Source organism: Xiphophorus maculatus, chromosome 11 (assembly GCF_002775205.1).
Source record: "Xiphophorus maculatus strain JP 163 A chromosome 11, X_maculatus-5.0-male, whole genome shotgun sequence".
In the NCBI taxonomy this organism is placed as follows: Eukaryota; Metazoa; Chordata; class Actinopteri; order Cyprinodontiformes; family Poeciliidae; genus Xiphophorus; species Xiphophorus maculatus.
Genome location: NC_036453.1, coordinates 9,805,158 through 9,823,209, shown reverse-complemented (window position 1 = coordinate 9,823,209; position 18,052 = coordinate 9,805,158). Strand labels below are relative to the sequence as shown.

The 18,052-nt window shown below is 37.9% G+C and overlaps 1 protein-coding gene across 2 annotated transcripts in view; it reads left to right on the top strand.

Moving 5' to 3' along the window:
* sgcd (sarcoglycan delta) overlaps positions 1–18,052 on the top strand; it is a 158,491-nt gene that overhangs the window by 99,375 nt on the left and 41,064 nt on the right. For both annotated transcript variants that reach the window (XM_023342312.1, XM_023342311.1), the window contains exons 4-5: positions 2,345–2,432; positions 7,068–7,187. In XM_023342312.1, the coding sequence (XP_023198080.1) occupies positions 2,345–2,432; positions 7,068–7,187 (208 nt within the window). The remainder of the gene's footprint in view (positions 1–2,344; positions 2,433–7,067; positions 7,188–18,052) is intronic.

Sequence of the window (18,052 nt, the reverse complement as noted above, 5' to 3'; positions counted from 1 at the left end):
CTTAATTTTAAAGGGCTACACTAATCTATGAGCAACAGTGTTTGGGTTAAATCAGTTATATACTGGCGGAAACAGCCAGTAGCTCTAAATGGCAGCTCAGCCCTCTGTTTTAACAGAGTTTTAGTTAGAACTACAGTGATGAGTTTTTGTAGTCCTAACCAGCAGCCAATGGCCTCCTGTGTTCCGTTGCTATGGTTATCAATCTTCTGCTAACTGTCATTTGTGTGTGAGACAGAAAGGTGGAGAAAGAATTCTATCTTTGTGAGACACCCAGTCAGTTTATATGGAAAAAGTAGTCCGAACAACTCCTTGCCATTCAGGAACCGAGAGATGTATTGGAAAACTGTTTGAAGCGTATGAGAGGACTATTTGTCGTCTCCCATAGCACAGCGATTCATATTTGTAGCTCACTCACAGTAATTGCAGTGATGAGACAAAGATGGTGCATGCAGATCTCAAATTTTTTTAAGAAATACATGGAAGTGAATCTGGGAGATCTGTCAGTTACCCTGGCGCATGACTTTGCTCTGAAGCACCTTGACAGAAAACCATAAGCCCTAGAGAAATTTCAAAAACATTTTACGGGAGCAGGCATTGGTATCAATGTCATGACCGAGTTTGATACAAATCGGGCGATATTTGTGGGCGTGACAGCAATTTCAAAATTGCTTTGGGGTCAAAAATCCACTTAATTTCTCACTCTAATGGAGCGGCAGTTGGTTTCAGTTATACTCTGCGTTTCGGCAGTTGGAAATTTTGCTTGTTTTTCGCTTTTTACGTCGCCATCGTAAGTCCGAATCCCAATAAAAATAACAGCACCCTTCCCGGGATCGAGCAGCACATTTTGATACCACTTTTGTGGGTGGGCATGCAGCGGTACGAGCCGCATTAACAGAAGAATAATAAATAATACGTAAACTTTCAACTGAAAGTTTACAAAGCAACCAAGTAAATTAGCGCTTTGAAATTTTTCAGGAAAAAATTTTTTAAGAGAAGTTAAGTGCTCTAAAACTTTTCAAAGTTGGCAAAACACTAAATGGCTAAACAAACACTTAGCTTGGCTACTAGCACCTTAGCAGAAGTGTGTTTAAAATGACTCCAAAGTACTTGTGTAAATGTACATTATTTTGACCTTGTGGATATCATAGAAAAATCGATCATGAATTCAAAGTTGTCCATCTAATTCTTTAATTATTTTAAAGACTATGGAGGTTTGTTTAGCCAAGAAGCTTAGTGAATAACCTTCATGCCCCACATTGAGTAAACCACATCTCTATATCTGCATGATCAAAGTTTAACATGAAACCTCCTTAAATGACTCCAGCTCCTCCGTTGCTTCTTGCTCTCCTTTCTGAGTTCGTCACATTGTTCCTGTTGTTACTTGTGTATCACACATTATGTGCATTTACTGTTGAAACTTCAATAAGTTTAATGTCATCACTAACACAAACACACACACGCGCACCCCCACAAGCCAATCCCTTCCTGGGCTGGGAGCGGAGCACAGTGGTCCGGCCGTTATCTCTAATTAGGAAGTTGACTGAGGCATGAAGATTAACCGGAGAGAGTCCAACGTGGTCAGCATTCACGATCACTCAAAGAACCCTGGGAAAAAAAAGTTATCAAAAGCAACGGGAGGATGAAGACAGGGCTGGTTTTGACTCTGAAGTTGCACTTTTGTAACTGTACTCACTTCTTTCTGGAGAAACTGTTGTAGTTTAATGATCTGATGGCTCAAAGGCAAAAACTTCAGGCCTCATTTTGGAGTTAACCTTAACTCCAAAATGCAATTAAAAGACCCAAGAGGAAGTATCACACCAAGCCCACAGGGGGCAACAACTGCTGCTTCTCATCAGCTTGGAAAAACTGCAGATAAGGACCCACCAAAAAAGGGTTGAACATGTCTAATGTTCAGACTTTTGTCTTTGGATTTTGGCTGATTTTTTTGATTGGAGAAGTGGGTCGAACTCTGGTCCAGAACTTAATTGGTTCAAATCTTCCTTAAAGAACAGGGGCTTTTTTTGTGTCAATTAAAAACTTGGAACAGGCAGAAATCACATGTGGGGTACCCCATGGTTCAATCCTGGGCCCCTTCTTGTTCTAGTTCTACTGCTGCAGCATGGCTATGGATGGCAGTTTTGTTTTTGTTTTTTTTGGCAAGTAAATGAATCGTCTTCTTGTCATCTAGCACTGTATGCATGCGCAAAATGTCCTTATGTAAACAACATGCAACATATCCTTCAAATAAAGGAGCTTAACGTCTGATGCTGGGTTTGTTGGCAGCTCTGTGCTGTTTGATCCAGGCTGAGTGTTTAAATGAATAACATGGTGGATCTCTCCTCAGGGCCGCCCACTGTTCCTACAGTCGTCCAGAAACGTCTCGGTCAACATCGTGAACAGCAACAACCAGCTGCTCACGCAGCTCGTCACAGGTAGGACTCAGCAGGAGCCACACCCACTGCTTTCATGGAGCCCATTGATGTTTCAGAGGCCAGATACCATCTAAATCAGCAACACATACACCAAACCCGATCTGTCCATCTCACCTCTCTTCACAGTAATAACTGTATATCATTTACTCCCATATTGCACACAGAAATTTTGATTTCAGAAAATGGAACATTTAATTGGATCCTTTGAAGAAAAAACTTTATTTTTCTAATATTTACTGGAATTTCAGTTTTTTTTTTTTTGTTGTTGTTTATTTATTTGTTTTTATCATGTTATTCCACCTAAACAAGATTTCTTGCATTCAGACAATGGATGGTACACATAAACATTTTTACCACTTTTAAAACCTATTTTTAAGTTACATATTTAAATTATACAAGTATTTTGCAATCTGCCATCCTTTCTTCTATCTATTGGAGTGACAGTAATTTGTTGTTGTGGTGTTTCTCAGTGATTTACTAGACCAGGGGTGGTGAAAAATAATTTGTGGCCTTCGGGACTATTTTCTGTGGCCCCTGACTGCAATCCATTGGGATTGTAACTGTGTAAGTTTGCACTCCAACACAGTTGATTAATGCAGATGGACACAAAAGGTTTTATGGCAAGATTTTTCTTGACAAATTTAGATCTTCTTATAATAGAAAATACACAAATTATTCCCCCTTTTTAGCCACATTTTACAGCCAAATCCTGATCTGGTTATTGATCGTAGATATCTTTTGATACCAAGAAAATGGACAATAAACACCCCCAAAAGTTTAGGTATCTGGTAGCTTGTCTAAACAATCATGTTCTGGGTCTGTCATGAGTAACAGATCAATTTCCTTCAAAAGACAGGCTACTGTGTTTCATTAATGTACTACATGTTTAGTTTGTTGTTGAGCAGGTAAAACAAAACCATTTTGTAGTTTTAATGAAGAAAAATTATTTTGTTGCTGGAAAATGCTTTAAACAAAATTGAGTTTTAGAAAATGGATCATATTTGGTATTTGAAGCTAAACGTTTAACATTCAAAGAGCAAAATCCCCTCTGATTAACTTAATGTCAGTCAGTTACTGTATGTCTTGTTTGTCTGGATTTTGGGGGGTTTTCAATTCTATTTTTTTCACTTGGTGTCTTTGCTTTTATTATCTTATAACTCCCATAAGACCCAGTCCCTATTGATGCTACCTAAAGAGTTGATTCATCATTATAAATTGCAAAATCAGACGAACATAAACCAAGTAAATATAAATTACATTTCAAATGATGATTTTATTTAAAAACTTGCCTCTATGCAGAAATAATCACCCTCATAAACATAATTAATTGTGCTACTCTTAGTGGCAACAACTCCTGTCAAGGATTTGCAATAACTGGCAATGAGTCTCTTACATCACTTTGGAAGGAGTCTGGCCCAGTTGACCTTCTCAAATTCAACCTCATTTGAGGATTTTCAATCTACTTGAGGTCACTTCTAAAATTGGTTGACTGCAAAATTGCCATTTTAAAGAGTTTGACATCTTCCAAGCCAATTCAAGCAGGAGTAGGTGCAGTTTTGTGGTGCAGATGTGTTATTCTGGGTAATATTAGCTCATCATTTCCAGTTCATTTAAATCCTGTTAATCCTCAGAAATATGCCCTTCATGAGCGTAGCCTCCGTTTCTTTTCTTGTACCATAATCACAGTCTCTCCTTTACTTTCTGCACCTGTCACAACCCAAAGGAGATGATGGCGTTGAATGAATGGTGCTCACTCTGTGTGAACAAGCCCAGGAAGTGTCTTTCACATTAGAAAAGGGCGCCGACATTTGGCTTCTGGCTCTGAAAGAGACGCACCCGAGTTCGCCCCAGTGTTTTTCCCTTCAGATGACTAAGCTGTGTTCATGTTATGAGGAGGAACTTGGAATCATCCTGGAGAATGACACAATGAATTGCTCTTCTGTCAATCAGTCACACTGGAAGGCGAGTGTTTTCTGCCGCTAGCTTACACAAAGCAATTAAGGTCGGACGCATTCGCCTGTGTTTTTCTGTTGGTCATGACACCGTTCAGGTATGTTTGCTTGCACCAGAGGTTTTTTTCTCAAATTCACTGAAGGTTTATTCTGACACGTCTTTAGGTATGTTATTATAAATTTTAACGGAAAATCATTAAGTCAGAATATTATGTCTGCAATTTCCAATTATGTTATGATATCAATCCAGTTATTAACATTTAAAGAGCAGGAGGAAAGCGGGTATGTCTTTCCTCCTGCTCAGATGGTAGCTTGCCTTATTGGACGTAACTTAGCCAAAGATTTTTTTTTTTCCTTAACCCATCTGCCAGTGAAATTTAAAGCAGTCATTGCCATGGCTAATGCCTATCAGAGCATCTCATTTGGGCTGTGAGTTAATAAATAAATAATACACAATCTGATTTAAGACTGATAAAGGAGTTCAAGCCCAGCTCAGAGAAAGATTCTGTCAGCAAATCAGAGCAGCGAGGAGAGATGAACGGTGAGGCCAAACGGCTTCTTGGGTCCTGATTGTTGAAACTTGTTTAGTTTGAGTTAAACTAAAATAATTTTTGAAATGGTTTAATGTTTATGGTTTAACCATTTTTGAAACATAAAAATGGTTTTATGACTTAGCATAAAACTATTTTTATGTATGGTTTTATGTTAAAACACAAACCATATAATTGGCTCTATTTAGAATGCTGTTGCTTTGTTAATTTTACAGTATAAACTGTTTTAAAGCTAGTAGTGCTGCTTAGCAAATCTTGTTGGGTTTGCACCTTGGCACTGACTAGCACCAATTAGCCTAGCATTAGTAAACCTAGCAGTGGTTTTCAACAGCTGATTTAACCAGCAGAATTTTGTAACTTCTGCACAAAATATCATTTGTGCAGCAGTTACAAAATTAGCCTCAGTTAGCACAGTTAGCCTCAGTGATTGACAATAATTGTAGACTTAGACTTGTGCTTCTTTATTGCCCTTGCACAAAGACACTACAGTAAATTTGGCAACAAATTGTTGTTGCTTGGCTACCGGAGTACACAGAAAAAAAATACTGAATGCCTAGAAGAGTAATTATAAATAGATATAGAAGTATAACCATGTGCAGGTAAGACAAAAAATTACCCTAGCAGTTATTAGCAGTATTGTCAATATTGTCAAGCCTCTGCAGTTTACTACAACAGTCTGTGTCCCACAACTTTTTTTTTTGGTAAATTGCTGAGAAACATTTTTTTTTACTAAAGTCACAGTTAAAAAAATGTCAGTTAAACAAGCAAAGAAAAATGGCATTATTAGGTCTATATTCTGTCTCTAAGCATTTATTTTCTTCAACTGCACTTAAGAAGAAAAATATATTCCATGCATTAAGAAGGACCTGATGAAGTACTTGATATAATGCTTAGGCATTTATTTATCAAGGAGAACCAGCTGTTATACTACCAGGATAATTAAACACACCAACAATTTTTATTTTATAATGCAAACCTCTGGTGGCTCAATATTTGCAAACATTTCCATTAACTGTACAACCACTCAGCTGAATCTCATCCTGCTCATTTGAACAAACCAACAGTTTCTCTTGGACAATTTCCTCACATGAACGACTCGCTTCAGCTCCTTCCACGCCATTTCTCTTGTATTGAGGTCAAGACTTTCAATTGGCCATTGCTGAACATTAATGTAATTCTTATCAAGCCATTTTTTGGTTGAGCAACCTCAACATTTAGTGCCATTGTGTTGCCCTCTAACCCACTTTCTGCTCAATTCATAAACAAATTTACCGAGTCTTTTATTGATGGAGTAATATAAAAAGCATTCCTCTATCAATAATAGAAGGCTGTCTTGGCCTAAATGCATAAAGTGGAAGATAAAAATTTTACTGATGAAGTCACCACAGTTGGAATAGTTTGCCAGCAGGACTAAAACACAGCAGCTGCAGGTTTTAGTTTTTTCTGTTCATACTTGTATCAGTTTTACAATATTTTAGCAAATTCTTCTTTCAATGAATAACATGCTTATAAATTGATTTGAATTGTCCTTCCATTTCTCTGTGCATCTATCCATAATGGGTACATCGAAAAAAAAATTGAATATCGTGAAAAAGATTAGAAAGTAAAGTTTTTTGTTTTTTCAAGTACTAGTTTCTTATATAACGTACTTTTGTAAGCGAACTAATAATTTTTAACTAATATTAAGGAATTGTTGACTTAAAACGAGCTCCCATGTCTTGCTGAAATGTTAGCTGAAAATTAATTTTGTCTTGTTTCAAGTGTATTACCATATCTGTACTACAAACTAGACCAAAAACATTTGGTAACATTTTGTGTTTTTCCCTAGACTGAAATATTTCAAGTCTGTTTCATCTAATTTTGATGATTGTGGCTTACAGGTAATAAAAACTCAGTGTGTCTCAGAAATTTGGAGATTACTCTCAAAAATTTGAGAAAAAAAACTTGAACTTTTCAGAGCTCCAAATAACTTTGTTAGTTTTACAACAACACAGGTGAGTAAATACAATAATACAGTAATCCAGTAAGGCCTGTAGGACACTTCACCATTCCCTTTTTTGTACTCCCAGAGGGAACTGATGAGGATTCAGTCCTCCTCTTTGATGTCTTCTCTCTGTTTGTGTTCGCTTTAGGATCCAGCGGATTTAAAGCGCGAGGGAAGATGTTTGAAGTCAAATCCACCTCCGGGAAGCTGCTGTTTTCCGCTGATGAGCAGGAGGTAGTGGTCGGCGCAGAGAGACTCCGAGTGATGGGTGAGTGGCCTTCGGAAGCGCCAGTCCAAAAGGATGCTGATTTTTGTCAGCTGGACGAAACATTTTCAAGATGTTGGTTTTCAGGGGATTTTTGGAGGACGTATCAAACCGGGGTGGATTAAATGCAAAGCGAAGATCGCATTAGCATCATAAGGAGAACGAAGTGAAGGCCTCAGATCTCATGTTCGACTTGACAACCTGCAAAGTGCGGATAGAGGAGGATTTTTTTTAAGCTTTTCCTCAGAGGGAGGAAATTTAAGCAGCGATAGCGAGGAGCTCATATTTCCAGCAGGACTCTGGGGGAGAGGAGGTGACATGTAGTCCTTTAGACAAACGAGTTTTGCGCTTATGACGGGAGATAAGAAGTGACAGAGCTGTTTTAACTGGACAGCCTCTGAGCGACGGAGACGTGACAAGTGATTTCCTGTGTGAGCGGAGAGAGGTGCAGCGGGAACAGCAAGGAGGCGCAAACAAAGCATCTGCATACAATTAAAGCTGCAACAAAGACGGTCCCGCGGCGTGATGGGAAACGTAATCTGCCCGCAGGAGGTGACAGATTTAATGTCGGCTTTCTCTGTTTCGCAGGGCCGTGTCACAAGATTTCAGCATTAAATTAAATGGAAATTACGAAATTTGTTTGACAGCGAGGCTCAGCGTGAGGGTTATTACCAAGCCGCTGCTGAAATTACCATTTTCTGGTTCTGGAGGAAGAGGGGTAAATTTATGCAGCCGGGGACCTCAGGAGGTCAGATATTCGACCAGGGAAGCTGAATAGATGATATGCTAAGTGGATGGATTTGCTCAGCAATGAGTTCACAGCCGGAACAGCCATCCAGTGACTTCACAAAGTCAATGGAGATTTCCAGCAGCAAATTATTTCTTCTAAACTACCTGCATAATTTATTTCTCTGCAGACATTTAGATGCATCTTCACTGAGTTTTATTAAACAACCTGTTGCACATCTCACTCCAGGATGGAGTGATTATATAACAAGTCAAGTTTGTTTGTAGCACATAGCAGCAACAAGGTAGTTCAAAGTGCTTTACACCATAAAACATAATATAATAACCAATTATGAAGCAGCAATAAACATTATATTTTGCCAAATGTCATCATCGTAATCATCAAGACTGTAATTATATAACTGATAATCGAAGGCAGCGCTAAACAGGTGGGTTGTTTGTGGGTTGTTGTGGCCTTGATTTAAGTTTTCTGGAAGTTTGTTCCAGATTTGTGGTGCACAGAAGCTGAATGCTGCTTCTGCATGTTTGGTTCTGGTTCTGGAGATGCAGACCAGAACCAGAACCAGAACCAGAAGACCTTAGAGATCTGGAAGATTGATACAAGAACAACAGACAACAGCATTAGTCAGCCAATAAGTTAATACTATTGTGTTTTTTTTTCTACACAGGTAAAAAAATAAAACTACTCTATCTGGCCTTCACAGGTGTTAGGAACCACAACGAATACTTGAGACGCCAAATAAAATGTTAAAACTGCCTATTTCAATAATTCAAACATCAAATATACCTCAATATGCATTAATTCACACAGTGGAAAGAAAACCATCTTAGCACTACTGTTAGCTCTGCTATGTTAGTTCTGCACATTAGTTCTACTAAGTTGGTTCTGATTTGTTTTTTTCTAAACTTTTGTTCATCTTGTTTTGGTCGACTCATTGCTTGTTTTGACAGCTATTTCCTCTGTTTCTGGTTGCTGAGCAGTTGGAATGGTTAGTGCCCTTATTTTTTAACGGTTATGATGCGTAACCTTGGCAACGATGTATCTGTTTTATTACCATGAGCAGCTGAATAGCATTTCAAAAGCTCAACTAATACCTGAACTATGATCCCAAGGCCCCAAAGGAATTAAAAAGGAGGCTTTGTGGATGCAGAGACATTTCATTTTGAGCAAACCTTAAAAAATTAGCAAAAAAGAGAATGCGAATTAGGTGTGCTTCCATCTGCTGGTAATTTTGTCAACCAGGTACTTTTGTCAAATATTTACGTTATGCATGGCTTTAATAACAGAAAGTAGAGGTTGCAAATGAACTTTGATCACACACTTCAGAAAAATAGATAAATAGAGTCTTTGGACTTTTAACTTCGCTCTAATTCTGTGACTCTGGTAAGGCAGAGAACCACCAGTGGGTGGGAGAGTTTGCTACATCAGAACATATTCAAGAGATGTTTCCATCTCCCATTTGGCACATTAACTTTATCAGAAAAGCTAAAAACCACCTCAAGTGAGCATAAAAAAGTTTACATCAACCTTTTCCAATGCGATACTTCAAAAAGGAATAAAAAGCATAAAATAGAATAAAAAAATTGATGAAAACACAGCTACAGTAGCTTTTTCTATGAGAAAATGAACCAGACATCTGTACTTGATCCCCCAGAGCCTGCTCTGATAATATGTGATGTTGCTAAACAAGAAAAGTGCATTTTTACTTTTTTCCACCAAAATGTAACTTGGGGTTTGTCTGCTGAAGGGACATGGGACGGTGCAGCAGGAGACCAGAGAGAGCGTTAGCATGAAGAAATGGAGGCAAGCATGAAAGAAACAAAAAGGAAAAAGCTGCTCACTGGGATCAAGTTAAGTGCAAGGGGAGCCAGGTTCAAGATAATGTTTTGTTTTTAAAAGATCAACTCTGACTCACACTTTCCTAGTTATGACTGAAAATCTTCCTAGCATGTTGAAATTAGCTGGATTAATGTCAACTGGACTTTAGTTTCTGAAACTAAGCACAAATCCCAACATCTGTAACCATAGATTTCTCTAAACGTCTGGTCTGTTGAGGAAGTGATGGAGTTTTGTTGCGGTGCAGGATGACTGGACACACGAGGGTGTCACCTTGTATCCGCTGGGTCACTGTGACATCTGGACAAGCTGAACCAGAAACTGTTTCACCAGATGAGACGCAGACAGGGCAGAACCTTCAGACAGAGCGCTACATGAAAATGTCTTTCGTTTAGAGACTTGTCAACTCGTTTAGCGTTGACAACAGCAGTTGTCATGTAGCTGCTGTTCACTGCAGTTTAATGAGCGGAAGAAGCTAAAACTACAGAAAGAGATGATGCAATGAGGATCAATCAGGTTGATATCTGGACTTTGACTGGGCCACTCTTGATTCTGGTTCCTTTCCAGTAATTCTGTCATAGATTAGTGTTTGCTGTCAGACACATCATATTTGACACGTTTCACTGTGAATAATCACACTGCTGCTGCAGCATCTTCAGTAGGTCTTTGGCTTTGGTTCTTGGGTTGACTTGCATGTTTCAAGACACAGGTATTCCTCCAATTAACTCAAAAGCATCAGTTAACCTATCAGAAGTTTCCAAAGCCATGACATCATCATCTGGACATTTTCAAATTGTTTAAAGAGGCAGGGATCTTTCTGTAAACTCCTGACTTTGAAGACAATAATAAATTAATCTCTAACGTGTTCTATATCTCAGACCCCTTACTGTGAATTTTTAAGCAATTTTTAAAATTTTGCTGCAAATATCTTTCAACCAAATGTTTGTATTTCCAGTAAAAAAAAACTCAATACAGTTTCCTAGAAAAACTCAAATAGTTTTCTGTTCCAATGTTGAATAAATAAGTTGGCATCAGACAGATTATTATTTATCATGTAATCACAGCTCTTTATTAGACTGATGTCAAGTTAACCCTGTGATATGTTTTACTGGCTGTCCACAGAAGCACTTTGGTGAATAAATCAAATAATGTGAAGGACATAAAAAAATAAGGTTTGTATAAATTTGTTGTAAGGAAATCCTTTAAGTGCTGTGAGGAAGGGCTGAGTTAATCATCTCTTGTTTCTTCTGTGATGTTCTTTGTTTTGCACAGCAGGATGTTTTGTGAAGGAGCTTAAAACGCCCGCAGTGAGGATAATTAAATTAAATCAAGTTTATTCATGAAGCACGTTTCAAACAACCAGAGAACGAAAACACAAGATAAACTGATTAAAACCATGCAAATCAGAAACATCAGACTGTTAATATAATGTAACAACTCCAAATATACAATGCTGCAAAAAGTATTCACACCCTTTATCTATATTATTACATTATTCTTCACAAACTGTAAAAATGTTGGAGATAGAAACTTTTATTGGGATCTGATGTTTTAATATGAACCTTTAAAAATCCAGTGCAAGTATTTGTCTTTTAGATTCCTCCTGGGCGTAACTTAATCTCTGTATGAACCCAGCTGTTCTCTGAAGGCTGCACTGGTTTATTTGTGATGATTAGTGAGCAAACAACATGATGAAAATCAAAGAACAGCAGACAGGTCAGGGATAGATTATAAAATAATATTCCAAGCTTTGAACATCTCAAAAATGTAATCCATCATCTCAAACCTGAAGATGATGGATGAAATGTAAACCAACCAAAATGTGGACGTCCACCCAAACTGACAAACAAGGAGAGCATCAATCAGACGATGCTTAGTCTTTGAACTGAAGGCAGTTTGATTGTTGAACATTTAGTCAACTATGGCTTAAACTAAACTAGGGCTGCTCAAGTCCAGTCCTCAAAGGCAATTTTTTTTGTGATTCTGCATCTACAAGTTGCATGATAGTATCTCTCCTTGACTAGCCACGTTTGCTATCATGTCCAACATTACTGAAGTTAACAGAGTGTAAAAATCAATAAAAATTAGACCCAGTATCTCTGACACTCACCTCCATGTAAGCCATTACTCGTCCACCTCATCTACATTCATCGCCACCTTTCCAGCCTGACAGAGTCACAGTTCATTACTGTCAGACCCCTCGCTGAAGGGATCCGCTCTGCAGACGGCGGCGCAGATGGGAGACAACAGGACCGGTGGCGTTCTGAGCCGGGTCATGTAAAGGTGCACCGTTTGTTGCAGTATTTATTTCAAAGTCAAAACAGTGTGTCATTCCACTGTCTCGGGAACTTCTATATGTATAAAGCCCTGCAAGAGAGAAAGGAAAACAAATCTATCTGTTTGGAGAAACTCAAACTGGCTCAAGGTTTCATTTCTAACATCATTCTGGAAAAGCATTTAGAGGGAAACTTATTTTCTAGTTTTCTAAAATGTTCTCGGTGTCATCCAGCCATAATTACAAAAAATGGAGGTTTGAAATGTTAATGGTCTAAATCTCCTTTTTTGAGCGCTTATGTAGAGCAGTGTTTTTGTTTTTTGAAGAGTTACTTTGATACAGTTTAGAATTTTCTCACAATAGCTGCGCTTCCATTAGTAATGTGCAGAAAACTTTGGTGATTTTCTGTTACCATGTTTCCATTAATAGACACTTAAAATCAGGATCCTAACATTGTTCCTGCAATAAGTCATTTAACATCATTCTCCTAGCACTTCCTGTTATCTTCTTCGTGTTTTTTGCCAGTAGTAACATCCAGTTGTTGAATACGACTCATGTGATGCGAATAAAGTGTTTCCAATGAAATACACTACCTTCCACACAGCTGAAAAACCACCTCACCCTAGTGCAAAAACTTTTTATTGAAAAGCATGACTTTTTTTTCAAAATTGCTGTTTCCATTGAGCAAATTTATTTTCGGAATTCCAATTTGCACAATGTTTCAGTAGAGGGTATTATAAATTTACCAGATCTGATGAATTCCGATATAAAAGCAGCAGCAGAAAAGCTGTCCCACTCCTTTATTGTCCTCTTTAACACATGAAAGAACGGAGACATCTAATAAAGCTGTCACATGTCATTACAGAGCCTATTGTTCCCTTCCCCTCCAATAAAACATATAATCATCCTCTCCGTATATCTTTAATTGGCCCAACTGAGGTCATTGGAAATCCATGAGGCTGCTGTCAGTGGCTGCTGGAGCTATTTGCAGTGCAGTCAGATCCACTAACAGACTCCCAGTAGGACGGAGACGCTGGTGAACCAACATGTAGGGATAACAATGAATAATTCCTGAAATATCTTCTCTGGGTTGTTTCTGAAAAGTCTGGCTGCAGACTGTTTGGTTTTAATCTATGGCGTCAACAGTAAGTGTTTCTGTTATGGGCAACGTGGGCAGCTGCCCAGGGCGGCTTGGCGTCTACAGCGGCATGAGCTTTGTTGTTTGGGTTTAGCTGCATAACGATGACATACTGGGTTTTCAGCAAAAAATACTACATTTTTGGAGGTTGAAATTCTTATAAAGCTAAACTACAACATATTTGGGCGTACTGTGCTTATTCTACAAGCCGCGTGTATCGATTGTCTACATTTCTTGTGACAAATTCCTTCATTTCCCACAATCTGAATGGATATTTGCAAGCTTGATGAGCTAGTTGGGGCCCTAGGCCTTAAAACTATAACTACTTATTTCAATGAATTGGAAATGTAACATGAACTGTGTTAAGTAGCCGTTAACTGGAAGAGGTGTTGCTTGGTCTCCTATTCTGAATATTTCACAAATTGGAAATATGCAGGCCCGTTTGTTTTTATTTTATTTATTACCTGTTTGCTATGTCAGCATTACAGCCACTTAATCACTTCACATTAACTGGGAAAGTTATGTTAGCCTGCTGTATAAATATCATATATACACTTCTGACAGTGTCAATGCAACCACACAACCTTTTTTCTCTGATTGATGCCCCATAAACCTGTACTGCAGCACATTTCCATGTTTTTCAAATGAGATATTAAAAGAAATTGTGCCTGTGCTGGCTAATGGAAATTGAAATGATGTGTCATGATTGGTTTAAAAAGCAGCGGAGGGGGCACTGAACACGCCTCTGGGTGTCAAAGCTCAGACCATCATGTGTCACATGATGGTTCAAAAACTACCTAATTAAAGGTATGTTTACCTTGTGTTTTTCACCATAGTTACCTACCTAACAATGCAAGACATAATTATCAACCTAAAACAGTCTATGTATGTAAAGAAATATAATTTTAAACCTTTTCTAAATGCATGTTTGGTTTTATAGGTGACCTATTATGCTACCTTAAACTGGTTAGGTTAGGTCTGTGGGCGATACAAAGCATACATGTTGACTGGCTTCATGCAGCGGGACAGAGTGAGAACAGTCACGGTGCACTCCGTGTTCTTGGTCACTTCTTGCTTGTTGCTCCTTGGTCAGTGTTCATATTTGAGCATTGTTTACTGTTAGAGCATTGTCTTATTTTCTATGTTTAATGGTCCAGTCAGTGCTGGTTTCTTACATGGGCGATATGGGTAAACGCCCAGTGCGTTATCTTTTTAGGGATGGCATGAGACCTCCGGATTATGGCACAGAGATGGGAGCAAAGCAGAATAAAGAGTTTGAGTTGATAATAATATTGATTAAATTTATTTCATAGAATCGCAAATCTAAAATCTAGATCTCAGAGAGTAAACACAATAAAAACATACTTTATCTCCAGCATTGTTCTTTAAAACGATATATTACTGATCATTTAAAATTAAATATAATAGGAACACTTAATGATATTGTATTAGCCATTAGGTGATACATTCAGCAAACACTTTTACTTTTAATACTTCAAGTAATTTTAAAAGCCAGTGCTTTTGTACTTTTACTCAAGTAAAAAATGTTAATGTGGTACTTTTACTAGAGTTCATTTTTGCCTGTTTATTTGTACTTTTATTGAAGTACATTGTTTAAGTACCTTATCCACCACTGGTAGAGATACATATTTAAAATGTGCATTTTGTATAACAAGTCCCTTTTAAAGTCCTAAAATTGTAAAATAAAATAAAAAAATAAAAAAACACCTTGAACCAGTCACAACCCGTGCATTTTTATTCTGCTACAGCTGCTGCCAAATCTGTTTCCAACGAGTTAAATAAAACTCTGCGGTGCAGCAGAGGTTTTTGAGTCACTGGGTCAGCCGATATTCCCTCAACAAATTTTCCTGCGAGCTGCATCCCGCTCGGTCCCGCCTCGAATCAGACTCCAACTCCGGAATAAGCACTGCTCACTGAGGCGGTGCGTGCCTCTGGTTTTCCCCTCAGAGCATAGAGAGGGAACTGCAGCGCAGCCGACTGTACTGATAAATACAGTACACAGCTCGGAGCTCAGAGCGCGGAGCAGGAGCGGCCAGAGGTGCTTACATTTTACGGGCAGTGAGCAAAGACAAGAGTCGGCTTAGCAGCGAGGATTAGAGTCATGTTAACATCCCAGATTCACAGGAAAGAAGGCGGGCAGGCAGCTCGGTAGGAAATAAATATATATATTTTTTTAATTATCTGATTAAATGGAGTTTAGTGAGAATAAAAAAATGTAGATTACCAACTCTTTTCCTGTTTACACTCGAATAAATGTTGGAGCACCATGAGAATGTTCCAACGTTTTAAAAATCCCCATTTTCTGCATCAAGCTTTCAGTTTAGATTTTCTGAACATATTCTCCGTTAGACGGAGGCCTAGGCTTTGACTAGACCATTCTAGAACATCTTTCTTGTTTTCTTCAAACCATTTATGTGTAGTTTTACACAGAAATTGTTCAAATTCTGTAAAGAGAAAAAAATATCCTGTGACTCACCTATTGCTATCGGATTATTAATCGGATAATGCAAAAAAAAAAAAAATCAATAGATCGGCCCTACACTGAAAAAACAAAAACCTTATAACCAAGTATTAGTTCCACCGGCAGATTATTTAACTTATAACAAGATATTTTTCCCATGTTCTAAGTTAAATAATCTGCCAGTGGAACTGGTACATTTTTATCAATATTATGGAATTATTTACGTGAAACCAGCACCTATATACAACTGAAAAGTTACTTGTAATATATATTTGTCTTAATTCAAATGTGCATTTTGCATGACAGTAGGACATTTGCACCAGAAACTAAAAGTACTTGGTAAGATTCTGTGTTTTTGCAGTGTGCTCTGTAATGATGTTGAGCCAAAAGTTCTGAGCTTTTCACATGTTCATATTGGAAGGTTTTTATTTTGTTTTTTGTTTTTTTCACTGCCGATACATTTTTGGTCCAAATGATCAAGTGTACACTACAGGATTACCTTATTGCATTTCAGGCAGTAAAGTTTTACTTTATTTTAAAAACTTAATTGAATCATTTGCATCTTTTAGTAGATTTCTAGTATTGTACAAAAAGGCTCAAATGGTTTAATGAATGTGAATCTTCCTATTTTTTATCCAATTAATCAATTATTCATCAGAATCACTGATTAACCGTCAGAATAATCCATAGAATGATCAATTACTAAAATAATCGTTAGTTGCAGCCCTAGTTTTCAGGGTTGTTTTTGGTCATTTGTTTCTCAATAAAAGCTTTGTTGATTGATTGATCTGAAAAAGCAACAAAGGGTAAAACATCCAAAGGGGGTAGATATTTTTCATAGGTGTGAAATCACAAAGCCTTCAGAAGGAAGTTAATTGTGCCGTGAGGAGAAATATGTTTCTGAACCAGGAGTAAACAGAGAAAACCCGTCCCTCTGGTATTCCCTCTGTGTTTGGAGGACTCGTAATTCCCCACCTTCTGTTGTTTTCTAGTCGTCGAGAGCGTCTCCATTCTTCTCTTCCTTCATCTCACACCTGCATGGGCTCTCTCCCACCGACACAAAGCAAAACACACATGATGGTAATGAAGACTCGCCAAATTGATCTGGAGGGCCCCAGAAAATAACAACACTGCCTGATTTTCTTTCCCTTTTTTGTTGTAATTATAATCAAACTCCTTTCATTACCTTCAATTATGTGGCTCTGAAGTCTGGCAGAAAATGTATTCAGGCTCTGATAATAGAGCAGGGCCGGCTGCAGGGGGAAGAGCCAAGGTGAGAAGAGGGGGGGGGTAATTGGAAGAGTGTTTTTACTCCCACCGTATGGTACGTGTTATCATCCATCCCTGAGCTTTGATGCACTCGCTAAGTAATCACCGCTCCACATTACGGAGCTCATTCTCTTTCATGTTCTGCAAAAGCAAATGAAAGATCCTCGTGTGATCACAGAGAGGATTTCATCCAAATACAAGACTTCTTCGTCTGAGATCAGTCAGAACGGAAACCAAAGATCAGTGGTTTTTATGCTCAGATGAGAAAACAGGAAGTTATGTATGCAAAACAAACAAGTTGTTTAGTCGGTGGTGTCAGGAAGTAAGTATTTATGTGTTAGAAACTCTGAATGAGCAGAACATGACTGGTTTAGTTAGAGTAATAATGAAATTCTTCTTAGGATAAGCTGCTGGATGTTTCCACCAATAATGCCTAAATCAACCCGGACGATGCTTAGTGCATTTCTTCTCTCCACCAAGTCTCTGTTCCAAAAATATAACTATTTTCCAACTAATGACACTTGAAGGTCCTCCAATGAGAGAACCTTTGAATAAGATCACAAAACATGTTCTTTAGTTATCTTTAATTTATTTTCTTATTTATTCTTTGTTCTGGTATGGTTTTGTTTCTCCCTCTCTTTCCCACTTCTACCCAAAATATCTGTGTGACCCTAGATCAATTAAAACAAGCAATATTAAAGAAAGGGAAAATATTAATAATGAAAACCAGAAAAAAAGAAATCCTAACCCACCGCTTGGTTATGTTCCGGTTTGTCTTTGTCCTAATTGTATCCATTTTAATGTATACCTTCTTTTTTATTTATTGTTTGTTCTCTTATCTAATTGGTTATTTGTTATTTTATAGATCAGTATATCTGTTAGTCTGTTTTGTATGAAAGAAAAAGTGAAAATCCTGTGTTAATTCACACAAAAGAAATTTTATTACTGAATTTAACTTCAACTTTCCATTGAGAACAGCTGAACCAACAACTAAAACAAATCAGTTTTAGCCAAGTGCTAAAGGAGAACTGACGAGTTTTTAAGGGTATTTTCACTCTTGATGTTCCGGTAAACTCACTTTGACTGAGGACCAAAACTGCAACCTGTTAAATTTTCAGTT